At 38.3% G+C, this 27,862-nt stretch overlaps 1 protein-coding gene across 1 annotated transcript; it reads left to right on the plus strand.

The window, feature by feature from the left end:
* Positions 1 to 27,186, plus strand: LOC142165895 (uncharacterized). The gene is made up of 8 exons (XM_075224283.1): positions 1 to 231; positions 16,444 to 16,614; positions 17,020 to 17,291; positions 17,384 to 17,567; positions 23,729 to 23,836; positions 24,231 to 24,531; positions 24,954 to 25,099; positions 26,779 to 27,186. The coding sequence occupies exons 1-8, from the start codon at positions 1 to 3 to the stop codon at positions 27,184 to 27,186; spliced, it is 1,821 nt and encodes a 606-aa protein (XP_075080384.1).
* Positions 27,187 to 27,862: the final 676 nt, after the last annotated feature.

Genomic DNA, 27,862 nt, shown 5'->3' on the forward strand with positions numbered 1-27,862 from the left:
ATGACCAAAACTGAAGGTTATGGAATGATATTTCTGAAGATAAACTCTGGAAAGGTGGTGACTCTGAACAACGTTTGTCATGTTACTGAAATAAGGAAGAACTTAGTTTCTATTTCACTTCTCATCAAGAACGGGTTTAAGTATATTTTTGTTTCAGACAAAATTATAATAAGTAAGAACGGGATGTACTTAGGAAAAGGTTACATTACTAAGGGCCTTTTCAAGCTGAATGTAATGGTTGTTGAAAATAATAAAATTTCAGCTTCTTCTTATTTACTTGAGTCAAATGATTTATGGCATATATGTTTGGGATATGTCAAATTGTGAAAATGATCAATTTGGAAGTATTGCCTAAATTTGAATGCGATAAATCAAAATGTCAAATATGTGTGGAATCTAAGTATGTTAAACATCCTTATAAGTCAGTTGAAAGGAATTTAAATAGTATCTTGCGGTGGAAAGAAGTATTTCATAACTTTTATTGACGATAGTACTCAATATTGCTATGTTTACTTATTTAATAGTAAAGATGAAGCAATAGATGCATTCAAGCAATACAAAAATAAAGTTGAAACGCAACTTAACAAGAAAATCAAAATGATAAGAAGTGCTAGGGGTGGTGAATACGAATTTTTTTTGAATAAATATGTTTAGTGTGAGCACAAGATTTTTGTTCTATATGAAATACTCCTACAAATTAAAGAAATGGATTTTCCTCAATTGTTTGCAATTTTATAGAATTTTTATAGGATTTTTTGTTAATTGTTTGCATTTCTGTGCGTATTTACTTTTATTTAAATCATGAAAAATACCATGCATTGCATTGAGATTTTGTTTTCATATCTTAGGATTATCTTAGGATCTGAAAATCACAAAAATTGACTTACTTTTACATTTTTTAGCTTTTAATTCTAGATCAATAGTTTTTCTCTTTTAATTTAGGATCAATTAATGTAATAAATCTTTTAATTAGATAAGTAGTGTAATTTTACAATTTAGGTAATTTAGGAATTTCATCTAGAATTTTTATTAATTAAAGAAAAGGAAAAGAAAAAAGAAAAAAAGGGAATTAGAGGAAGAACAAGAAGGAGCTGCCTTAACTTGGGCCAAATGCTGAAGCCCAAGTTATTTACCCCAAGACCCGCCCCAAAATCTCCTCCGATCCAGGCCCAAATCGGAACACCCGGTCCAGCCTTACCCCATACCAAACGACCCCGTTTTGGGGCCCTTATCATCACAGCCATTGATCCTATGTGATCCAATGGCTGTGAATTAGGCACCAGTGTTATATTTAATTGTCCGAACACAATCCCCCCAAACCCTAGCTCACAACCCACTTCATCTCCTTCTCTCATCTCGTTGAAACCTAGCCGCCCCTAAAACCTCCATCAACCAACCGCCGTTCCAACCCCACCAAACGACTTCCAAATCTACTTAAATCCACACCTCATATTGTTCACGACCACCTCACTGCCGAGCCACCATTAAACTCCTGAAAAATCAAACCAATTGCTCTTAATTTCAGATCTAGGGATTCCAGAATTAGCCCTATTTTTCCCTTTTTTGATTTTCTTCATAAATCCGACTCATTTTGACTAAAAACTTACGTTAATAGACCGCTCTCTACAAGAGCAATCGATTGACGATAGTTGTTAGTCACTTCGAGACCGCCGGATTTGGGTGACTCGTCGGATTCCGGTCGAAATTCATCATCTGTATCTTTCTTGGGGCAGGTTTGGGGTAAGATCTCTCACTATTCATCTTTTCATCATTGTCTTAGCTTGCATGATTCTGATTTGTAGATTAATTTAGGGTTAAGTTTCATGTTTTTTTGTTAAAATTTGTTTGAATTCTCAGTTCAGTGGCTGGATTAGTCAGCCTTAGCAATTTCTTGTCGATGTTTGTTCATGTTGTTCCTCAATTTGATTCATGACAAAATTAGTTAGGGTTGGGAGTCATTCGGGATTTAATTGCACAAATATTTAGCTTTCTTTTTATTATTGATTCATCCGCAGTTTGTTTTGTTTGTCGGTTTTGTTTTGTGAACAAATTAAACTTGTGAGGAGTAAAAGGGTTCAAAACAATAACTTAAGGGGGGTAATTTGGGGTTTAGAAATGAGGGTTTCAAATAAGGTATCTAGAGGGTTCTGGAGCATGGACAACTAGCTTTATTCTGCCAGTACAAGTTGCTGAAGCCAATTAGAAATGGCTAGCCGTCCAATTGCTGTTAAAAAAGATGCTTTGTGAGGGGTGTTTTCAAGAAAAACATTCCTTGGCTTGGAAGGCACACAAAAAATTTTTGTTGTATAAATTAGGCCTTCTCCTCACTCTCTAGGCACGAAAAACAGACCTTAGAAATCCTCTGAAAACAAATTCAGTTGGGAACTTCTTCTATTTTTTTTCTTTTTTTGGGGGGACAAAGTTTAACAATCTTTCCTTGTATTTCTGGGGTGTTGAGCTCTTATGACTTGATACCGAAGCTGGGTCTTGATTATTACTGCCATGTCTCTACTGCTGAACTATCTACTTCTATTTAGTATTTTCGAGTAATCTTTAAGCAATTAGGTACATATCTCATTTTCTATTTATGTATTTCCAAATCTGATTTGATATGAGTGCAATAGACTCTTGTTTGATATTGTTTTTCATGTAATGAATTCCATTTCCCTGAATGCAATAACAGTTCAGATTCAAGTTTCAGTGTTTCCATGTCATGCTAAACCTGTTTTCTTGGGTGTCAAACATGTTACTTATTATTTAGGTCATGTATATTGTTTTTGTGTCATTCTGGACTAATATTTTGCATATGTTGGCTGAATGTATATGGCAATGTCACTGATAACACATATGAAGCCATGCTCTTGGCGGGTTTGATCTTTGACATGGTCAGATCCATGGGAATCAAATCTAAAAATGGAAGTTTTGGGTGTATATAGAAGATCCAGTAGCCTTTGAGAGATGACTTGCTGAAGTTTTCCATCATAGTTGTTAGTTTAGTTGTTTTTTGATAGGTTATATTAAGTTTGTCTATCATTTCATAGACCAAGTTTATTCCTTGTGTTTAGTCATAGTTGGTTGATTAATGGTTCATAATCTGTGGGTTGTAGCCAAAGAAAATGCAAGACTGCGATATTGATAGATTTTGATATGTATGTGCTGGGACAATCAGTAATGAGTGGATTAACGATTCAATTTTCATGTATTGGTTTCATTTGGAAGTCTAGGAATGACTGTATGATGTCACTGGCCTGTCTATTTGGTTGTTTATGGTGAGTGTTTGCTGAATAACATGTTGGCCATGATGCATTTTTCTTACCTTTAAATTTTGACGTTTAGGTCTATGCATTTTCAAAGCTTGTTTAATGATCAATTCTCGAGTCATGTTCAGATTATTTTTAGGATTGCAATTATAGTCAAAATGCCTACATGATTGATCTTAGCGCATCAGTACTTGGATTAGGCTTGTTTGGATTATTATTTGAATTATTCATGACATATTAGTAAATAGAAAGGCTGTAGAATAAAGTGCTTCAACATTTATGGTTTTCTTCTAAATTTGTGCAAATGGCTGTCTCAGTAGATTTTAATGCTGAAGGGCCTTCTTTAGAAGCGGCTAAGCCTGCTACTGGGCCAAATTAGGCTGCCTAGTCCAAACCAGGCTCGTGTGCTTCCATGCCCCCTTTGTTTTCATTTTTGGATCCGTTTTCAAGGACGAATTAACTTTTGTTTTTCAGCAATTTTGGTCATTAAAATTTTGACAGCTTAAGGAGCTTACTGCTGGCCCAATATTTTTTCCAATAACCAATCGCCCAATGTGTTATCTCATGCATACTTGTATTAGACTAAACTTCCACACCCCTAATAGTTATATATTAACTTCAATCCATTTGTAAGTAAGAATATCATTAGATCTTTTAAATTAAATTAAGTGTAGTCTCTCTAAAAATAGAATGGGATGTTTCATCTTAATTAAAATCGCTCATGGCCCTCACATTAATTTTATAACTTAGATACTAAAAAAGGGAATGTTCGTAGTTGCTTTAGGCGCGTTTAATATATCGTTGTGATTATGGACACGTTCACGTGACATAATTATAAAATTGGATATGTGTTCGCGCAACTTCGACAAAACTTTCTTAATAATAATAAAGCGTTATTAATTGTGGTCATGTTCGCGTGATATAATTTTTTGATGCGCCAATGAAATGAGTACACGTATGTGTGACTTGTTTTAGGATAATTTCTTAATTAAGGGGTGGATGCACATAGATTCTAAAATGAATAATTAAATAATTTATTTAAGCCAAGTATGATTAAAGCAACCGTGCTAAAACCACGGAACCCGGGAATACCTAACACCTTCTCCCGGGTTAACAGAATTTTTTACCCGGATTTCTGTGTTCGTAGACCATAAATAAGAGTCATCTTCCTCAATTCGGGATTTTAAACCAGTGATTTGAGACACTATAAATTATCTCAAGTGGCAACTCTGATTTTAATTTAAATAATCCCGTTTTGATTGTCACTTAAATTAGAAAAACTCCCTTATATACCCTTTCGGGGGTAGGAAAAAAGGAGGTGTGACATTTAGAATATGGAATTATTCATCAAACAATGACCCTTGACACGCCCCAATCCAATAGGATTACGGAAAGAAAGAATCGTTCATTGTAGGAGATGATGAATGCTTAGTTGATAAGTTCTGGGTTGCCAAAGAACTTGTGGGGGAAGCCATTCTTACGGCTAATTGGATACTAAATAGAGTGCCCTATAGCAAAACGCAATCCATTCCATATGAAAAATAGAAAGGAAGAAATCCCAACTTGAATTATTTTAAAGTGTGGGGGTGTTTGGAAAAAGTGCAAGTTCCTAAACCCAAAAGAGTAAAGATAGGACCGAAAACCGTTGATTGTATTTTCATAGGATATACGACCAATAGTAAAATATATCGATTTCTGGTTCATAAATTCAAAAATCCTGACATTCATAATAATACAGTTAAAGAATTAGATAATACTGAATTCTTAGAAAATATATATCCGTATAAAAAAGAATGTGAATCTATTGGTGAAGGATCTAAACGATCTCGGGAAGAAACAAAAGAAAGTACGTCTAATCAGGAGGATCCGAGACGTAGTAAACGTCAAAGAACGTCTACTTCATATGGCCAGATTTTGTGACTTTCTTATTGAAAAAATGAGCCTCGAACATTTAAAAAATTTATGTCTTCTTCGGAATTATTAATTTAGAAAGAGGTAGTCAATAGTGAAATAGAATTCATATTGAACGATCATACATAGGAATTGGTTAATCTTCCTCCTGGAAATAAACTGTTGGGTTCTAAATGGATTTTAACGAAGAAAATAAAAGATGATGGCACTATTGATAAATATAAGGTAAAACTTGTGGTCAAAGGGTATAGACACGAGAAGGTCTTGACTATTTTGATACATACTCTCTAGTTACAGGAATTACGTGCATACGAATATTAGTAGCATTAGCTGTTGTATATAGTCTTGAAATCAAATGGACGTTACGACGGCCTCCTTAAATGGAGATTTGGAGGAAGAAATATACATGGAATAACCTGAAGGGTTTGTGGTTCCAGGCAAAGAAAAGAAGGTATGCAAACTTGTTAAGTCCCTTTACGGACTAAAACAAGCACCCAAATAATGGCATGCGAAATTTGACCGAATAATGTTGTCAAATGGTTTCAAGATAAATGAATGTGATAAATGTATGTACATTAAAAATGTTCCGAATCACATAGTCATTATTTGCTTAGATGTGGATTACATGCTAATAATGAGTAATGACATTGCCAACATAAATGCGACTAAGCGTATGCTAACCAGCAAGTTTGATATGAAATACTTGGGATTTGCCGATTTAATTCTGGGTATTAATATCCCTAAGCCTCATCAAGGTCTGGCATTGTCGCAATCTCATTACATTAAAACAGTACTTGAAAAATTCAAGCACTTAAATTTTAAAGACTCTAATTGACGTGAATCTTGCACTTGCAAAGAATAAAGGCCAAAGCATATCACAATTGGATTATGCTCGTGTATTGGGATGCTTAATGTTTGTCATGAATTTTACTAGACTAGATATAGCATGCACTATAAGTAAATTGAATCGATACACGAGTAATCTGGATCAATCTCATTGGATAGAAATAAAATAAATTTTGGGACATTTAAAACATACCCAAGACTTTGCTTTGCACTACAGTAATTATCCTTCGGTGATTGAGGGATAATGTGATGCAAATTGGATCACCGGTTCAACTGATTCTAAATCCACTGGTGGATATGTATTCACTATTGATAGAGGAGAGATATCTTGGAAGTCGTCCAAACAAACTTGTATTTCCTGCTCTACAATGGAGGCTGAGTTTATAGCCTTAGATAAACCCGATGAAGAAGCTGAATGTGTCACAACCCGGATTTCTCACCCTTGGGGGTCGTGATGGCGCCTACTAGTAGAAGCTAGGCTAGCCACGAAATATAGAAATTCTAACTCTTTCATTTTTTCATCCTTTTAACGAGTTGAATTAATAGGTGATCAACATTTAAATAATAGCGAAAGATGAAATTAAGCGGAAGACTTAGACTAATATAATACCAAAATCAGTACGAAAATGCCAACATGTGTCTCTACCCAGAAACCGGTGTCACAATATCCACAGACTGTCTATGAATACTACATACAAACGTCTGAATAAGGAAATACAGTCTGTCTCGGAAACAAGTGAAAACAGAACATATAAATAGATAGAAGAGAACGTCGAACCCGCGGACGCCTGCAGGACTACCTCGGGATCTCTGAGTGGACTGAAGGCTGGCTCCCCAAGTGCTACTGCTCCGCTATCTGCACATAGTGCAGAGTATAGCATCAACACAACTGACCCCATGTGCTGGTAAGTGCTTGGCCTAACCCTGGTGAGGTAGTGACGAGGCTAGGACCAGACTCCAGATAAACCTGTACAGTTATATAATATACAGTAGAAAGTAAATAGGAATAAACAATTTAAATGGGAGGGGGTACATGCTACGGGGAAAATATCAAATCCAGCAGAAACTTAAGAGAAATATGAGAGAACGATTCAAGATCTACAACAAAACATTAATAATACTGTTGCGACACGCAACCCGATCCCTTATCATTTAACACTGTTGCGGCGTTGCAACCAGATCCATTTATATCACTGTTGCGGCGTGCAACCCGATCCAATATAATATTTGTTGCGGCGTGCAACCCGATCCATATATAATAATGTTGCGGTGCACAACCCATTCCAAATATACAGTCAACAATAATCATAACCATAGTCCCGATAAGGGATGAATAACGAACTACACTATCCCGGCAAGGGAATCGACAACATATATAATTATGTCCTGGCCAGTGAGAAACAACTATAACCAATCTTAATCCAACATTTAACCATTTCAGCTATCACCAATACTTAAACTTCGTAATTCCCACGAAAACAAACTTATTCCTTGCTCACTATCGAGAGTCATCAATTAAAGCATCCATAATATCATTTAAGAACACAACAAGTTGCAATTTAAAACTCACGGTCATGCTCGACACCAACATATAGATACTCGTCACCATGCCTATACGTTGTACTCAACAAGAAGCAAATAGCAAATAGGACACAACTCCTAATCCCTCAAGCTAAGGTTAGACCAAACATTTACCTCGATGCCACGAACATAACTCAAGTTTCAATAATAACTTTACCCCTCGATTCCACCGCCAATTGCTTGTATCTAGTCACAAGTTACTTAATTACATCAATAAACGCTAAGAGAATCAATTTGAATGCATGAAAATGAATTTCCCAAAGTTTTACCCAAAAAGTCAAAATCACCCCCGGGCGCACAAGGTCAAAACCCGAGGTTCGAACCAAAACCCGATTTCCCATTCCCCCACGAACCCAAATATATAATTGTTTTGAAATCGGACCTCAAATCGAAGTCCAAATCCCCAATTTTTGAAAAACCTAGGTTCTACCCAAAACACCCAATTTTTCCCATGAAAATCATTGATTTTAAGTTGAAATCATGTTAAAAGATGTTAATGATTGAAGGAAATGAGTTAAAATTAACTTCCAATCGATTTGGAAGAAGAGTTGTTCTTGGAAAACCGCCCAAAGGAGTTTGTGTTTTGAAAAGATGTGAAAAATGGGTTTAAAATCGTTTAAGTATAAAGTTGCAGGTCGCAGGTATGGGAAATGCGAACAGGGGTTTGCAATTGTGAACCCCGACCTCTGCTAACTTGGGAATTGCGAAACAGGACTCGTATTTGTGAACCCTTCAGGGAAAACTGGACTTTCGCATTTGCGATCGACATGTCGCATTTGCCACTTGGGAATTACGAAGAAAGGGTCGCATTTGCGACCCAAGGCTGAGCAGGGGAATTTCGCATTTATGATCCATCCTTCGCATTTGCGAGCCAGGCCTGGGCACACCAGCTAAAATCTCCAACTTTCTAAGTCTAAAAATCCACCTCGTGGCCTATCCAAAACTCACCCGAGCCATCGGGGATCCAAACCAAAAATACACACAACCTCAAAAATATCCTACGGACTTATTCACGTAATAAAATCACTAAAATAACATCATGAACGTCGAATTAAACCTCAAGATCAATGAAATTTCTCAAAACTTCTTAAACATCAAATTTTGCATTTAAGGTCCAAATCACGTCAAACAGATTCCGTTTCTTACCAAATTTCACAGAATTATCTTAAATCATATATACGAACTGTACCGGGTGCCGGAACCAAAATACGGTCCCGATACCAACATGTTCTAATAAAAATTCATTTCCAAAACCTTTAAACCATTTCAGAAAATAATTTTCTTTAAAAATTCATTTCTCGGGCTTGGGACCTCGGAATTCGATTCCGGGCATACGCCCAAGTTTCATATTTTCCTACGGACCCTCCGGGATCATCAAATCATAGGTCCGGGTTCGTTTACCCAAAACGTTGACCGAAGTCAAATTAATTCATTTATAGTCAAAATTTATTATTTTCACAGATTTTCACATATAGGCTTTTCGACTACACACCCGGACTGCGCACGCAAATTGAGGTGATGCTAGAAGAGGTTTTAAGACCTCGGAACGTAGAATTTCATTTTAAAACAATCGTTCGTCCTCGAACGGGCGCAAGAAGGAAGTACCTGAGTCGAAAAAAAGATGGGGATAACGGCTCTGCATATCGAACTCGGACTCCCAGGTTGATGCCTTAGGAGGCTAACCCCTCCACTGTACACGAACAGAAGAAAAACTCTTTGATCTCCACTGCCGAACCTGCCGGTCTAGAATAACTACCGGCTCCTCCTCATAAGACAAGTCCTTGTCCAACTGGATAGTTCTGAAATCTAACACATGAGATGGATCGCTGTGATATTTTCGAAGCATGGACACATGAAACACTGGATGCACGGCTGATAAGCTCGGCAACAACAACCCGAATGACATAACCAAGAACTCATAATGCCCGTACCGAATCCGGAAAGCTGTCTTAGGGACATCAGATGCCCTAATCCTCAACTGATGTTACCCAGATCTCAAGTCAATCTTCGAAAGTACCTTGGCACCCTGAAGCTTATTAAACAAATCATCAATCCTCGGCAATGGATACCTATTCTTGATTGTAACCTTGTTCAACTGCTAGTAATCAATACACTTTCTCATCGACCCATCCTTCTTCTAAACAAACAATACTGGTGCACCCCAAAGCGAAACACTAGGTCTAATGAAACCCTTCTCAAGCAAGTCTTGCAACTGCTTCTTCAACTATTTCAACTCCGGTGGGGCCATACGATATGGCGGGATAGAAATGGGTTGAGTGCTCGGAGCCAGATCAATGCAAAAGTCAATATCCTTGTCGGGTGGCATACTCGGCAGGTCTGAAGGGAATACCTCAGGAAAATCATGAACCACGGGCACAGAATCAATAGAAGGAACCTCATCACAAGAATCACAAACATATGCCAAAAGGCCAAACACCCCTTCTCGACCATACGTCGAGCCTTCACATAAGTGATAACACTACGATTAGAATGACCAAGAGTCCCTCTCCACTCTAAACGGGGTAAACCCGGCAAGGCTAAGGTCACAGTCTTGGCATGATAGTCCAAGATAGCGTGGTAAGGTGATAACCAGTCCATCCCCAATATGACATCGAAATCAATCATGTCCAGAAGCAACAAATCTACATGAGTCTCGAGACCCCCAATCACAACTATACAAGAGCTATGGACTGGATCTACCATAATAGAATTACCCACCGGTGTAGACACATAGACAGGAACACTCAATGAATGACTAGGCATGACCAGATACGGTGCAAAATAAGATGACACGTACGAGTACGTAGACCCTGGATCAAATAACACTAAAGCATCTCTATAATAAACCAGAATCGTACCTGTGATAACCGCATCTGAAGCCTTAGCCTCGGGCCTGGCTGGAAGAGCATAACATCGGGGCTGGGCCCCACCCCCTGGACTACCTCTTTGGGACAGCCTGCAGCTGGCTGGCCTCCCCCTCTAGCGGTCTGAGCTCCAGCTCTAGCACCTCTACCTCCAGTTCTAGCACCTCTACCCCCACCTCTAGCTGGCTGGGCGGGTTGTGGAACACCTGGTGCCTGAACCATAGCACGCGAACCCTGCTACTGCGACTGAGTACCCACTAGTCTCGGACAAGCCCTCCGGATATGACCATACTCACCACATTCATAACATCCACCTGAGTGTTGCGGTTGAGAAAACTGAGACTAAACCTAGCGACCTGAATGACCGCCCCGAAAACTCTGGAGCGGCGGTGCACTAATAGGAGCTGGTGGTGCACTGTAGGGCTGCTGATCAGAATACTGCATGTGAGAACCACGACCACCTGAAGCACCGTGAGAAACCTGAAGTTCTGACTGAAAGGGCCTAAGAGGATGGCCTCTACCATACGAATCCCTGCCTCCAGACGAGGCACCACTGAATTTGCCTGAATGACGGGGCCTTTTATTCGACCCATGACCACCTCCCTGCGACAGAACCATCTCCACTCTCCTGGCCACATTGGCCGCCTCCTGGAAGGTAATCTCACTCCTAGCCTCCCTAGCCATCTGAAGACGAATCGGCTGAATAAGACCGTCAATAAACCTCCTCACCCCCTCTCTCTCGGTAGGAAGTATGACAAGAACATGGCTAGCCAAGTTGATAAATCTGGTCTCATACTGGGTAACCGTCATGGAACCCTACTGGAGATGCTCAAACTGCCTCTTATAGGCCTCTCTCTAAGTGATAGGGAGAAACTTCTCCTGAATTAGCTGTGCAAACTGCTCCCAAGTCAAGGCTGGCGATCCAGCTGGTCTAGCCAAGCAATAATCTCTCCACCAAGTCTTGGCAGATCTAGACAAGCAAAAAGTAGCAAAATCGACCCCATTGGTCTCAACTATCCCCATGTTCCAAAGAACCTCGTGACAGCTGTCTAAATAATCCTAGGGATCCTCAGTAGATACACCGCTGAAAGTAGTAGTGAAGAGCTTGGTGAACCTATCCAGCCTTCACAAAGCATCGGCAGACATAGCTGCTCCATCACCAGTCCGAGCTACTATACCCGGCTGAACTGCTCCAACTATCTGAACCGTTGGAGTTTGAATCTGGGGAGCTACCTGGTCCGGAGTGCGAGTAGCAGGAGTCTAGGCTCCTCCTCTAGCTTGAGAGATGGCTGGTGCTACAAGAAGCAAGCCTGCCCGAGTGACACTCTCTATAAGGCCCACTAGACGGACCAGAGCATCCTGGAGTACTGGGGTAGCAATAAACCCCTCTGGTACCTGAGCTGGGCCCACCGGGACTACTAGGGCCGGAACCTCATCATCAAAGTCAAATTGAGGCTCCGCCACTGGTGCTGCTGCTCGGGGCTGAGCTTTGACCTTACTTCGGCCTCTAGCATGACCTCGACCTCGCCCTCTACCCCTTGTGGGAGCTTCTGCTGGGGGCTCGGGCTGTTGAGCGGTGGATGAGGAAGCGCGTGTTCTCGCCATCTATGAAAGAGCAGAGTAGAAATTCAATTAGCATTGAGAAACAAAACCGCACGACAAGAAAGAACAAATATGAAGTTTTCCTAACTCTGTAGCCTCTAGGGGATAAATACAGATGTCTCCGTACCGATCCCTCAGACTCTACTAAGCTTGTCCGTGAATTGTGAGACCTACATAAACTAGAGCTCTGATACCAACTTGTCACGACCCAAATTTTCCACCCTCGGGGGTCGTGATGGCGCCTACTCGAAGCTAGGCTAGCCACAAAATATAGAAATTCTAACTCGTTCATTTTTTCATCCTTTTAACGAGTTGAATTAATAGGTGATCAACATTTAAATAATAGTGAAAGATGAAATTAAGTGGAAGACTTAGACTAATATAATATCAAAATCAGTACGAAAATGCCAACATGCGTCTCTACCCAGAAACCAGTGTCACAATATCCACGGACTGTCTATGAATACTACATACAAACGCCTGAACAAGGAAATATAGTCTGTCTTGGAAAAAAGTGAAAACAGAACATATAAATAGATAGAAGAGAACGTCGGGCCTGCGGACGCCTACAGGACTACCTCGGGATCTCTGAGTGGACTGAAGGCTGGCTCCCCAAGTGCTACTTCTCAAATGCTGCTCCGGTATCTGCACATAGTGCAGAGTGTAGCATCAGCACAACCGACCCCATGTGCTAGTAAGTGTCTGGCCTAACCCTGGCGAGGTAGTGACGAGGCTAGGACCAGACTCCAGATAAACCTGTGCAGTTATATAATATACAATGAAAAATAAATAGGAATAAACAATTTAAATGGGAGGGGGTACATGCTACGGAAAATATCAAATCCAGCAGAAACTTAAGAGAAATATGAGAGAACGATTCAAGATCTACAACAAAACATTAATAATACTGTTGCGGCGCGCAACCAGATCCCTTATCATTTAACACTGTTGTGGCGTGCAACCCGATCCATTTATATCACTGTTGCGGCGTGCAATCCGATCCAATATAATATTTATTGCGGCGTGCAACCCAATCCGTATATAATAATGTTGCGGTGTGCAACCCGATCCAATATAATATTTGTTGCGGCGTGCAACCCGATCCATAGATAATAATGTTGCGGCACGCAACCCGTTCTAAATATACAGTCAATAATGATCATAAACATAGTCCCGACAAGGGATAAATAACAAACTACACTATCCCGGCAAGGGAATTGACAACATAAATAATTACGTCCCGGTCATGGAAAAATCGCTAATCCAACATCTAACCATTTCAGCTATCACCAATACTTAAACTTCGTAATTTCCATGAAAACAAACTTATTCCTTGCTCACTATTGAGAGTCATCAATTAAAACGTCCGCAATATCATTTAAGAACACAACTAGTTGCAATTTAAGACTCACGGTCATGCTCGACACCAACGTATAGATACTCGTCACCATGCTTATACGTCGTACTCAACAAGAAGCAAATAGAAAATAGGACGCAACTCCTAATCTCTCAAGCTAAAGTTAGACCAAAAACTTACCTCGATGCCACGAACACAACTCAAGTTTCAATTATAGCTTTACCCCTCGATTCCACCGCCAATTCGCTCGTATCTAGTCACAAGTTACTTAATTACATCAATAAACGCTAAGAGAAACAATTTGAATGCATGAAAATGAATTTACCAAAGTTTTACCTAAAAAGTCAAAAATCACCCCCAGGCCCACATGGTAAAAACCCGAGGTTCGAACCAAAACCTGATTACCCATTCCCCCACGAACCCAAATATATAATTTGTTTTAAAATCAGACCTTAAATCGAGGTCCAAATCCCTAATTTTTGAAAAACCTAGGTTCTACCCAAAACACCCAATTTCCCCCATGAAAATCATTGATTTTAAGTTGAAATCATGTTAAGAGATGTTAATGATTGAAGGAAATGAGTTAAATTAACTTACAATCAATTTGGAAGAAGGGTTGTTCTTGGAAAATCACCCAAAGGAGTTTGTGTTTTGAAAAGATATGAAAAATGGGTTTAAAATCGTCTAAGTAAAAAGTTGCAGGTCGCAGGTATGGGAAATGCGAATAGGGGTTCACAATTGCGAACCCCAACCTCTGCTAACTTGGGAATTGCGAAATAGGACTCGTATTTGTGAGCCCTTCAAAGAAAACTAGACTTTCTCATTTGCGGTCGACATGTCGCATTTGCGACTTGGGAATTGCGAAGAAAGGGTCACATTTGCGACCCAAGGCTGAGCAAGGGAATTTCGCATTTGCGATCGAAGCCTCGCATTTGCGAGCAAGATAGGCTTGGGCTGGTTTCGCATTTGCGATCCAGCCTTCGCATTTGCGAAGCCTGCAGGCCTGGGCACACCAACTAAAATCTGCAACTTTCTAAGTCTAAAAATTCACCCTATGGCCTATCCAAAACTCACCCGAGCCCTCGGGGCTCCAAACCATAAATACACACAACTTCAAAAACATCCTACGGACTTATTCGCGTAATAAAATCACTAAAATAACATCTTGAATGTCGAATTAAACCTCAAGATCAATGAAATTTCTCAAAACTTCTTAAACATCAAATTATGCATTTAAGGTCCGAATCACGTCAAACGGATTCCGTTTCTTACCAAACTTCACAGAATTATCTTAAATCATATATAAGACATGTACCGGGTGTCAGAACCAAAATACAAGCCCGATACCAACATGTTCTAATAAAAATTCATTTCCAAAACCTTTAAACCATTTCAGAAAACAATTTTCTTTAAAAATTCATTTCTCGGGCTTGGGTCCTCAGAATTCGATTCTGGGCATACGCCCAAGTTCCATATTTTCCTATGGACCTTCCGGGATCGTCAAATCATGGGTCCGGGTCCGTTTACCCAAAACATTGACCGAATTCAAATTAATACATTTATAGTCAAAATTTATCATTTTTCATAGATTTTCGCATATAGGCTTACCGGCTACACGCCCGGACTATGCACGCAAATCGAGGTAATGCTAGAAGAGGTTTTTAAGACCTCAGAACGTAGAATTTCAATGTAGAATGGCTCTGAAATTTCTTGGAAGATATTCCATTTTGACCCAAATCGTTGGCCCCAATATGTATACATTACGATAGTCAAGCGGCAGTTGGAAGGTATGGGAGTGTTATGTATAACGGTAAATCTCGTAATATATGATGAAGACATAAAACAGTTAGGAAATTACTCTCTCGAGGAATTATCATGATCTACTACGTAAAGTCAAGCGATAATGTGTCGGATCAACTTATGAAAGGCCTAACTAGAGAGGTAGTTGAGAAATCATCGAGGGAAATGGGACTATGGCTGAGGACAAGTCATTATGGTGGTAACTCTACCTAGAAGACTATTGATCCCAAGATCTAGGTTTAAGGAGATCAAACAAAGTCATTAATGACGGTTCAACATTGTCAACTAAAATATTTTGATCCATTCTCGTGATGAGACAATGTTCAATACCAAGGATAAAACATTAAGGATTTTTAATGGTTTCTAAATTTGATACGGGTTATATCAAATAGTGTATCTGTGGAATGACACGTTTAGGAATCACCTATGTAAGTGTGAAGTGTTAGCCGCTTCAAGGAGAATTTTGTAAGACCAGTTCTCTATGCACTTATGAAACAAGGCGGTGTTCATGGCTAAAACAAACACAAAAATGAGAACCCAAGATGGTTAAGGGTTGATTGTGTGACTTATGGTTGTCTAGGTATACACCAAAGTTCGACGGTTCAAAGATATCAAATCTACCGATTGACCGAATATATTCGACATAAGTTCAAAGGAAAATCTACTTATCGAGATGCGATTAATCCTTGCTTATGAATCATACAGTTTTCATGCATATTTCCATAATATAGACATTCCCCATTGATGTGGGAGATTGTTGGGGTTTTAAGCTTGGTTTAGCTTAAAAGAGGGTGAATGGGAAATGGAGGGAAAAATGAAATATTGATTTTCTCTCCTTGACAAAGGGACATTGTCCCATATTGGAGGAGGGAAAGAGTTTTGATGGGTATATATACAATTGCTCTTCTTCTAGCTCTTAAAGAGTTAAGAAGAAAGCAAGCCTCGCTCCGCCGTCGTTATCGCTCGGCTCATTGTTGCCGCTCGGCTCGTCGTTGCTAGAGAAGGTGGAAACTAAGTGTACAAAAAATACAGTAAAGGTGTATCTTCCTGAAGGTAAAACACTAGTTATTGCTTGCACATGAGAGTGTAAAATTGGTGAAAATGACACAATTAAGAATGTTTGTATATACCGGGATTTAAGTATAATCTGTTATTTGTCTCCAACTTTATAAGAGATTGGAAGTGCTTTATCTCCTTTTATCCTGACTTCTGGGTAATGCAGGACCTTCATGCTGGGAAGGTGAAGGGGATTAGTAAAAAATATAATGGATTATACAACTTGCAGCAGCAGAAAGTCGAGGCAAAAGTTGCAGCTCTACACTTATCTAGAGAAACTTTGAAAGAAGAAGATTTGAAAGTTTGGCATGAAAGACTTGGCCATGCTCCTGATAAAGTACTTAAGTTGATTCCAAATATGAAGTTCAAGACAAATAATAGTAGAATAAAGGAATGCAAAATCTGTTCACTAGCTAGACAAGGAATATTGCCTTTCCCTAAAATTACAAATAGATCTAGAAAACCTTTTCAATTGATTCATGTAGATGTGTGGGGTACCTATAGAGTTCCAAATCATGATGGTTATAGATTTTTCCTTACCATAGTTGATGATTGTAGTAGGATGGTGTGGATTTACTTGTTCAGACTGAAAAGTGACGTCATTGTATGTCCGAGATAATTTCTGGTATCAATAAAAAATTAATTTGGTGTAACAGTGAAGATCTTGAGAAGTAATAATGGCACTGATGTTTTCAACTCCAAATGTAAAGCTCTTCTCTAATCTTATGGGATGATTCATTAGAGTTCTTGTGTACATACTCCACAAAAAAATGGAGTCGTTGAAAAGAAGCATCGACACATAGGTAGGAAGAGAAATTCTACTATAGGAAATTTACCTCTTACATTTTGGGGTAAATGTGTTCAAGCGACAGTGTATGTAATTAATAGACTTACCTTATCAGTACTATCTGGAAAATCTTCTTTTGAGATCTTGTATGGTAAAGCACCATCCTTGAAACATCTGAGGACAATTGGTTGCTTATGCTTTGCAACAAATATGACACGAAGTGACAAGTTTGTAGAAACGTCAACTAGGGTTGTTTTGATAGGTTATTCACAACTCAAAAAGGGTACAATATGCTGACTAACACCTTCTTTTTTAGCAGGGATGTCAAATTCATGGAACATAGATTTCCTTTCCAACTGTTAATAGAAGGAAAGCTGCAAGTCTTTCCTAATGGAGTGTTGTCCAACTATGACACTGTTGTTGATAAACCAGGAGTAGAGATGCCAGTTGATAGGGAGGTCACCAGTTGTAGAGGCACCTCTTTCATCGAGTTGATTGCAATGGTATAAGATATAAGCTTAAAGAAATATATACACACAAGGTAAACGATAGAACCATGTACTAAGCGGACAGAAGGAATGGGTCTCATGTACAATCTCTAGCCCAAGAATTTGTCTCTCCCCTACTTCATCCCAACATATAGGAGTCCTGCATGAAACTATAGTAGAGCCAAATTCTGAGATTACAATGCATAGGCCTACTGAGCCATTGAGGAAATCAATAAGAATAGGAAAGGAACCTGCCTCGATGCAGGATTATATTTGTGATAGATCTTCAACAAAGCTCCATGCTAAAGTTGCTTGTCAGTATCCAATGCAAGCATATTTGTGACATGATGGTGATTCTGATAGTATCATAGGAAGCTCAAATCTATTCAAGTACAAGGATGAAGATTTGGAATCTCAAAGAGGGTTTAACAAGATCTCAAGCTAAAAGCTTGCAAAACAAGGTCATTGGACTTCAGGAACGATCAAAGAAGTTGTTAGTTGGGAGGAAGAGCTTAAAGATAAAGGATATGAGTTATCTAGGTGTTATAATTATTTTATGGCCCAAATTCATGTCCAATAAGAGGTAGATTAGATCCCAAGAAATATCCTCTGAAGAAGCTCCAAATCAGCCATTGTTGGACCAATTTAGCACTTAAATGTGTCCCAACTTGTAGCCCTTGAAGTCCTACTTAAAGCCACATTTTTATAGCATAAAAAGGACTTACTTGATGTCCAAGAATGGTACAATAGTCATGCTAGATATTGATCTGGGACTTATTTTCATATATTATGGGACTATATTTATTGCTTTTCCAGTTAGTTAAGGTTATATTTTTCTTTTACTAAGATTTTTGGAATTACTTTTCAAGAATGACTTGGTTTTTGCTTCCTAGTATTTTTCTTTCCCTAAGGTAGTTGGACTTGTTGTCCAAAATAGTTTAGGACATTATTTACTTATTTTTTAGATAGAATTTTGTGACCCCTCTCTATATAAAGGGGTGTATTCTTTGTTTTTATATTTAGATTATTCAGATTATTATTAATAAAAATTGTGAGATTTTTTTGCACTCTTGTGTGTGGCTACTCTGGGATTTATTCTTCAACCTTCAAGACTCAACTTAAGGTGGTAAGATTAAACTCTTTCGAAATCTTAGATCAATTATAGGTATTCAAGAAAGGTGATAAGTTTAAGCTTATTGTTGTTCTTGTTATTCTAAAGGGTCAGATTTCACAATCTATCTCCTGTTTTTAATTCTCTATCAAAGTAGATTAGTTCTTTGTTAGCTAATTGTTGTTTTTAGGATTCAAATTCAAGAATAGACTTCTTGAATTTAAGAAACTCTTTCTTGAATTCAACATATCTTTAATTTTCTGTCTTTTTTTCGTTCCTCCACTTTCTTTTCGCTTCCGCAAGTTTCTTTATTTTTTGGTTTTTCTTTAGTAATTCTTGAATCCTCTATCGTGTTGCTATCAAGTGGTATCAGAGCATAGGCTAATCAAGATTTCAATCTTGATAGACTTGGGAGGTTCTTGAGCAACAAAAAAATGAAAATCAGCCCCAAAAAAGTGTTATTGCTCATTATTATTTTTAGAATTCAAGTATTATTTGGTGTAACGACTCGACCGGTTGTTTTGAGCTTTTTCACTTTGCTCGCCAGTTCTCGGGCATGACTTGCCCCGTGTGATGTATTATGACCTATGTAAATTGTTGGTTTTGGTTTTCAGGGTAATCGGAATGAATTTGGAAGAATAATTCTCAGTTTGAAGCTTGAAATTTGAAAGGTTTGACCAAGATTTGACTTGTTTGTATATGATCTCGGATCGGAATTTTTATGACTCGTCTAGCTCTGTTAGGTGATTTGAGACTTAGTAGCGTGATCGAAAAGTATTTTGGAAGTCCGTGGAAGGTTTAGGCTTGAATTGGCAAAATTGAGATTTTGGCGTTTTCTGGTTGCTATGTGAGATTTTGATATAAGGGTCAGAATGGAATTCCAGAAGTTGCAGTAGCTCCGTTGTGTCATTTGTGACGTGTGTGCAAAATTTCAGGTCATTCGGACATGGTTTGGTCGGTTTTTTTTATCAAAAGCTTAATTCAAAAGATTTTGGAATTCTTAGGCTTGAATTCGATGCAAATTTGGTGTTTTGATATTGCTTTGAGTATTCTGAAGGTTGGAACAAGTTTGAATGAGATTATGGGATATGTTGGCATGTTTAGTTGAGGTCCCGAGGACCTCGGGTGAGTTTCGGGTGGTCAATCGGACCATTTCATGTTGTTTGGAATTGCAGAAAATTGCTGATTAGTATTGCAGAGAAATGGCCTTCACGTTCGCGAGTAGGTCCTCGCGTTCACGAAGGGTTAGTTGGTGAAGGCTGGGAGTTAAGCCTTCGTGTTCACGAGGAAGGCTATGCGTTCGCGAAGGGCTGGATGTTTGGTCATCGCGTTCGCGTAGAGTAATTTGGTCAGTTGGACTTGAGGCATTTTTATTCATCGCGTTCGCGAGTGGTGTAACGCGATCGCGAAGGTTTAGTCTAGAAAGCATCGCGTTCGCGATGGGCAGGTCGCGATCGCGAAGAGGAAAATTCTGGTCAAAGTTATTTTGTGCTTCGCGAACGTGAGGCTTTGACCGCGTTCACGAAGAAAGTAATTTTACCTGGGGCAGAATGTTTAAAAATGAGTTTCACGAGCTTTGGTCTATTTTCTCCATTGTTGAACGATTTTAGAGCTTTTGAGAAAGATTGAAGAGGGAATCGAAGGGTAACACTTGGAGGTAAGATTTTTGAACTCTATACTCGATCCTATGTTGATTCTTACTTGTTTAATCATGAAATATGTGGAAATTAAAGCCTAAATTGGGGAATTAGGGCTTGAATTTGGAGAGTGTAAATTGGGAATTTGAGGGGGCAATTGAGGTCTGATTTTGATGTTCTTGGTATGTATAGACTCGTGAGTGGATGAGGATTCTATTGATGTGACTTTTATCGGATTCCGAGATGTGGGCCCAGGGGCTGGGTTTGAGCAATTTCGGGATTTGTTGATGTAAATTAGATATTCTCGAGTGGGCTTTGTTCCCTTGGTATATTTTAATAGTTATGTACTGATTGTGGCTAGATTTGGAGCATCCGGAGGTCAATTCGTGAGGGCAAAGGCATCGCGGGCTAGAGTTTGGACCGGATCGAGGTAAGTAATGATTGTAAATGCTATCCTGAGTGTTTGAAACCCTGGATTTCACATCGTTGTGCTACTTGAGGTGACACACACGCTAGATGACGAGTGTGGAGTCCTGCACTGTTGGGGATTGTGACTTGGTCCATCTCGTACGAGTGATAAGTCGCGTATTTGATTTGAAATCTTATGATATTCCACATTTTAGAGATTGATATTATATTTTGGGATGTATGCGATGTTTGAGGCCTTGTGCCGACCTGTTGAGACCCTTAGGGGCATTTTTACTATTCTTCCTCACCCTATTTGTTTTGAAAGCATATCCTCAGTCATGATTTACCTGTTTATTGTTTAAACCTGGTTTTATCACTTAAATTCATAAAGTGTGAAAACTGTTTGGGCTGAGTTCCCTGTTTTACTGATGGTCCGAGTGATTGTGAGGTTGATGACTGAGATAGACCGAGGGTCTGATTGTGAGGGTACTGACTGAGATAGACCGAGGGTCTGATTGTGAGGTTAATGACTGAAATAGACCGAGGGTTTGATAGTGAGGTTAATGACTGAGAGAGGCCGAGGGCCTGGTTTTGAGGATTATATATATTTGGATCGGGCTGCACGCCACAGCTATATATATATATATATATATACAGATCGAGCTGCACGTCGTAGCGATATACTGGATCGGGCTGCAAGCCGCAGCAATATAGCGCTTGGGCTGTAGGAGCCCCTCCGGAGTATGCACACCCCCAGTGAGCACAGTCGACTATATTTATGAATCGGGCTGCACGCCGCAGCGATATCTGGATCGGGCTGCGCACCACAGTAGTTACTATATGGTACCTATTGAGTGTGAGTGCTGAGTGTGAGCGCTGACCGGTAAGAGTGAGTCATGAGTGACTGAAAGGCTGCCTGAGGGGCTATAGATATACATGTACATGAGTGATGCTTTGCCTGAGGGGCCTGTTTATGAACTTACTGTTTTTTCACTCCTCCTTAAAGTGAGTTTTTATCGAATATGTTGATTTAATTACTGATTTCACTCATCTTTAGATCGAGCTTCTATTGAAAATGTTGAGCAAACGCTTTAAAACAACTTTCATTCAAACTGAAGTTTTTAAGTTATGAGATGGGTATAAATTGCTGTTTCGCCGAGGGGCTGTATACAAACTATGTTTTGCCCGAGGGGCTAATTATGATTTTCATCATTTCCACTATATATATATTTCATTAAACCTATATTGAAAAGGTTAGAAAGACAATTTTTAAAGGATTTTTCTGAAGTTGGGGGTTTAACGAAAAGAATTGAATGGTATCCTGGTTTGGAAACATGTTGTAAATGTTGTGGTGCTATGACATGGTTGATGTGTTTTCTTACTGCTCAGTCTTTATTTACTCTTATTACTTACTGGGTTGGAGTACTCACATTACTTGCTGCACCTCATGTGCAAATTCAGGTATTTTGGAACCCGATAGCGGGTGTTGATTGCTCAGAGGCGAAGTCATCGGAGTTAGCAAGGTGGTTGCATGACGTTCGCATCACTGCTTTCCTTCCTCTCATTTTCATTACTGTATTCAGTACATTTTTAGACTCTTGTTGTATTCAAACCTTGGTAGATGCTCATGACTAGTGGCACCCCGATGTTGGGCTTGTGTAATTATTATGCACTTTTCTTCAAAAATTTCATTATGAGAATTATTGTTTATAAATGGTATAAAACAATTGTTATTAGAAAATGGTTGATTCGGGAGTTGTGTTGGCTGGCCTAGTTTCATGATAGGCGCCATCACGACTAGGTCTGAGTTTTGGGTCGTGACATTTGGTTTCCAAGTCAAGAAAGGAAACAAGAAGAGGGGATCCTTATTCTTGAAAATTAAAGAAACTTCTTTCCTTATTCTTGTGGGTTTGGGTTTCCTAAAACTCTTTTCTTTTCTTTTCTACTAACCAATTCCTATTCTTCCTAGGTTTGGTCATTCACTTTTCTTTCTTTTTCTAACTCCATATTCTTATCACTAAGGGTTGTGACTAGTAAGGTTTATTAATAAATCTAAAGATTAATGACCAAGAGTTGCATTGAGTGAAAAATGGCAAGAGAGGTGAGAATATTAGAAGGAAAAAGCCAAATTTGAGAGAGACATAATTCTTCTAATCTTTGTTCAAGATATTTCAAACAGGTAGTTATTGTGAAAGGAGGCGAGCTATGACTCAACAACTTAAAAAGTCGAACTTACAGTATACCAAATGGAAGGAAGACAATAGTAAAGTTATTTTTCAAACAAAAGCTAAAGTGATGTCTGCAATTTGTGCCCTTAGAATTGACAAAGAGTTTGGCTATAACTCAATTAGCACTTGTAAGGTTGAGAAATTGAACTTGCATTGTGTTGAGCATATCGAACCCTACGTGTTGAGAGGAGTAAAGGTAGATAAAAGAAAATTATTACTATTCTCTATTGGAAGGTATGAGGATGCAACTTGGTGTGATGTGATTCCCATTAATAATTATCATATCTTGTTGGGAAAGACATGGTATTTTTACAGAAGAGCCTCATATAACATGAAAAAAATAGATACTCTTTTTGAGGTTAACGGGAAGAAACTCATTCTTGGACCTTTGACTCCCTCACAAATTTATGAAGATGAAAGACCATTAAAGAGAATATGAAAAAATATGAGAGAGAAAAGAATGAGAGGAGTAAGGGAGTGCATCCCGATATCCCAAGAGAGGAAAACGAAGAGGCTGTGTTGAGTGAAGAGAATGGGATGTCAAAGAGTGAGCTTGAGGGAAAAGAAAAGATAAAAGGCAATGAGATAACAAAAGTATGTGAGGTAGAGAGAGAAAAACAGGAGGTTTTGAGTGAAGAAAAAGAAGAAAACTTTAGTGAGAGAAAATAGGCTAAGTGTGAGGAAAAAATTAGTCTTGAGACAAAAGCCAAAGAGAGTGTAAGTAAGAAAACATATTCTTTACTTCCTAACCCATTAACTCTTTCTTGTTTTAGTTCTTGTGATCTTGTGCAGCCAAGTATTGACAGACCTTTTGAAAGGGGAGGTAAAGTGCAAGAGATGGTGGCAAAAGTTCCAATTGGATTCCAACATGAATTTGGTGATATCTATTCTTGTTGGATGGTGGAAGATAAAAGCTTGGTTAATTTCTTTGTTGTTGAATCTTTTGACTCTTTTGATCCTTATTTATAGGTTTATGACATGAGTTCCCTAAAGACATTGCTAAGCTAGAGCCATTGCATTAAAGAATAAAAGGTGATGTTGTCCCATTAATAAATAAGTCCAAGTAAGGTATGTATAATTGGTTTATTCACATTTTTGGCCTTTCTAGAACACCTAGGGTATTTCTGTAGGTAATGAAAAATACTCTTATTTCTTATATTGGTGACTTTATAATTTTTGTGGATGATGATATTTGATGCATATCAAGTCACTAACTGTAATATCTAAGTTCAAGTGCAAGAGTAATTTGCTTCCTTTTGAAATTGAGTACGACATAGATGATTATATGTTCCAGCTTGGTGGAAAGAGGCATGAAATTTATGAGAAGAGACTTGGAAATGAGTTTTCATGTGATAAATTGCTAGAATGTGAGTTTTGTTGTGTGATAGGAAGTCATTCTTCTAGTCATGTTGATTGTGAGCATGTAAAAGTATTTGATACTAGTAAAGAGGCTATGCATGATTATTGTGACGTTAGTGATCAAATGCTCTTTCATGAGCTTATCTATGACTCTTTCTGTGACCCTTTAAGCAATTGTTTAGAATCCTTTGATGTTGAGAATATTATTTTGGAAAGTTATAACCATGATCTTGAATGTATTTAATTTTGGGAATTATGGGTTCTTTTAACCTTCTTGTGAATTTATGTGCTTCTTTGAATAGCTTACATATAGAAGAATCCATGAAATTTGTAATTGATACTTAGCTATATCATAAAAGTGTCTTATTTGATAAATGTGGTAGAGATACTTGTTTTAAATGGATGCGTGATCAATCTTTTGTAATTTTATTGTCATGCACATCTTTTGACTACCTTAAGAGAGGTTTTTATGGGATAAATCTAAGTAGGAATAAATTTTATTGGGATGATGATGTCCATATGCTTTATAAAGGAGTATTTACACCTATTAGGCTTAATTGAGTTAAGTGGACACATGGTCACTATCTTATTTTATTCTTACTATTTTTTCATATTAGTGGATGCCATTTTTTAGTGCATGTATTCGTTTTCTTGCAAGGTCGAAATTCAAGGATGAATTTTCTTCAAGAAGATGAGAATGATAGCATTCTAGGAAGCTCAAATCTATTCAAGGACGAGGATGAATCTTTGGAATCTCAAAGAGGGCCTTTCACAAGATCTCAATTTAAAAAGTTGCAAAACAAGGTCATTGGACTTCAGGAACGATCAAAGAAGTTGTTAGTTGGGAGGAAGAGCTTAAGGATAAAGGATATGAGTTATCTAGGTGCTATAATTATTTTATGGCCCAGATTCATTTCCAATAAGAGGTGAATTAGATCCTAAGAAACATCTTCTGAAGAAGGTCAAAATCAGGCCATTGTTCGACCAATTTAGCACCTAAAATGTGTCCAAACTTGCAGCCCATGAAGCCCTACATAAAGCCATATTTTTATAGCATAAAAAGGACTTACTTGATGTCCAATAATGGTACAATAGTCATGCTAGATGTTGAGTGCAAGTTGGTGCCAAGTTGCTTGCAAACTTCCTTCAAGATTTCCAAGATTTTTAATATTTTATCTAAGATTGGTTTGGGACTTATTTCCATATATTATGGGACTATATTTATTTCTTTCCTAGTTAGTTAAGGTTATGCTTTACTTTTTCTAAGATTTTTGGAATTACTTTCCAAGAATGACTTGGTTTTTGCTTCCTAGTAGTTTCTTTTTCCTAAGGTAGTTGGACTTGTTGTCCAAAGTAGTTTAGGACTTTATTTACTTATTTTTTTAGGTAGAATTTTGTGACCCCTCCCTATATAAAGGGGTGTATTCTTTGTTTTTAGACTTAGATTATTCAGATTATTATCAATAAAAATTATGAGATTTTTCTTGCACTCTTGTGTGTGGCTACTCTTGGATTTATTCTTCAACCTTCAAGACTCAACTTAAGATGGTAAGATTAAACTCTTTCGAAATCTTAGATCATTTTTAGGTATTCAAGAAAGGTGATAAGTTTAGGCTTATTGTTGTTCTTGTTATTCTAAAGGGTCGGGTTTCATAATCTATCTCTTATTATTAATTTTATCAAAGGCGATTAGTTCTTTGTTAGCTAATTGTTATTGTTAAGATTCAACTTCAAGAATAGACTTCTTAAATTAAAGAAACTTTTTTTGAATTCAACATATCTTTCATTTTCTGTCCTTTTTTTTCGTTTCTCTACTTCCTTTTAGCTTCCGCAAGTTTCTTGATTTTTTTTGTTTTTATTTAGTAATTCTTGAATACCCTATCGTGTTGTTATCAATTTCACCCAAGTATCAGAGTTTGTTAACCAAAATCACTAATTTCAGGGAGCCTCAGAGTTATGAGGAGGCAATAATAGATCCCAAATGGGTTTCAATAATGGAACAAGAAGTCACAACTCATAGAGAAAATAAGACTTGGTCCTTGGTGGACTTGCCAGATGGAAAATACTAATTGGATATAAATGGGTATTCAAGGTAAAGTATAAAACCGATGGCGAGGTGAAACGTTATAAAGCAAGGTTGGTTGCCAGTGGGTACAACCAAAGAGAAAGAGAGACTACCAGGAAACATTCCCGCCCGTGGTTAAAATGGTGACATCGAGAGTAGTCCTGACCTTAGCTTGCACGTAATTGGGCCTTGCACCAAATGGACATTTATAATGTATTCCTCCAAGGGGGCCTAACAGAGGAAGTTTACATGTCCTTACCTCAGGGATTTCCAACTAGGGAGAGAAGCAAGTATGCAGGATGCATAAATTCTTGTATGGTCTAAAGTAACCGTCAAAAAATGGAATTTAAAATATACTGAAGCACTTATCAACTCAGTCTTTGTACAAAGTCATTTTGGCTATTCCCTGTTCACAAAGAAAGTAGACACAAGGGTGGTGATTATCTTGGTATACATAGATGACCTTCTCATAACTAGAAATGATCAGAATCTAATATTAGAGCCAAAGACCATACTACAATGTACCTTCAAGATTAAGGACTTAGGTGAATTGGAGTTCTTTCTTGGAATTGAAATAGAAAGGTCCAAGCAAGGGATATTGATCAATCAGAGAAAATTTGCATTAGAGTTGATTAACGAACTGGGATTAGCAGGGTCAAAACCAGTTAGCACACCAGTGGAGTGCAACCAGAGGTTTACATCTGTGGAATTTGATAAGCATACAGATTGTAAAGGAGATGAGAAGCTGGAAGATGCAAGACCATACCAGAGATTGGTGGGAAAGTTATTGTATCTTACATGGAAAGGCCGGATATATGTTATGTAGTATATGTCTTGAGCCAATTCATGCATAGTCTAAAAATATCACACATGGAGGCAGCAACTAGAGTTGTAAAGTATGTCAAGAATGCACCAGGTTTAGGGGTGTTAAAGAGGTCAAGACAGTCAACAAAACTTACTGCTTTCTATGATGCAGACTAGGAATCATGTCCAGTCTCTAGGAGATCTGTGATAGGATATATGATGAAGCTACATATTCTTTGGTGTCGTGGAAATCACAAAAATAATGTACAGTATCTAGGAGCTCGGCCGAAGCTCAGTATATAAGCATGGCAAGAGGAGTTTCACTAATTCTATGGCTGACAGGATTATGCAGGATTTGGGTGCAGATGTTCAATTACCAGTTGAGTTGAACTATGATAGCAAAACAGCAATTCAAATCACGGCAAACCTCATATTTCATGAGCAGACAAAGCATATAGAGATAAATCTATATTTCATCAGGGAAAGAATTCAATAGGGGATTGTTAGGACAAGATATGTTATGTCAAAAGACCAAGAAACAGATTTGTTCAGCTATAGGTAAGACACAACATGAGTATCTGATGAGCAAGCTAGGAGTGCTTAACTTGTTTGCACCACCTAGCTTGAGGGGTAGGGGCGGATGCACGCTTATCAAAGCGGGTCATGCGACACCACTTAATCAAACTTTTGTACTAAGT

The sequence above is a fragment of the Nicotiana tabacum genome, chromosome 11, assembly GCF_000715075.1.
Source record: "Nicotiana tabacum cultivar K326 chromosome 11, ASM71507v2, whole genome shotgun sequence".
Lineage (NCBI taxonomy): Eukaryota > Viridiplantae > Streptophyta > Magnoliopsida > Solanales > Solanaceae > Nicotiana > Nicotiana tabacum.

What these genes read in the sequence shown, in the direction of transcription:
- LOC142165895 (XM_075224283.1), top strand. Translation starts at nt 1, where the DNA reads ATGACCAAAACTGAAGGTTATGGAATGATATTTCTGAAGATAAACTCT. An exon ending in AATATGACACGAAGTGACAA is followed by an intron (nt 17,292 to 17,383) that starts GTTTGTAGAAAC and finishes CTTTTTTAGCAG; the next exon opens with GGATGTCAAATTCATGGAAC. An exon ending in TCATCGAGTTGATTGCAATG is followed by an intron (nt 17,568 to 23,728) that starts GTATAAGATATA and finishes GATCTTGTGCAG; the next exon opens with CCAAGTATTGACAGACCTTT.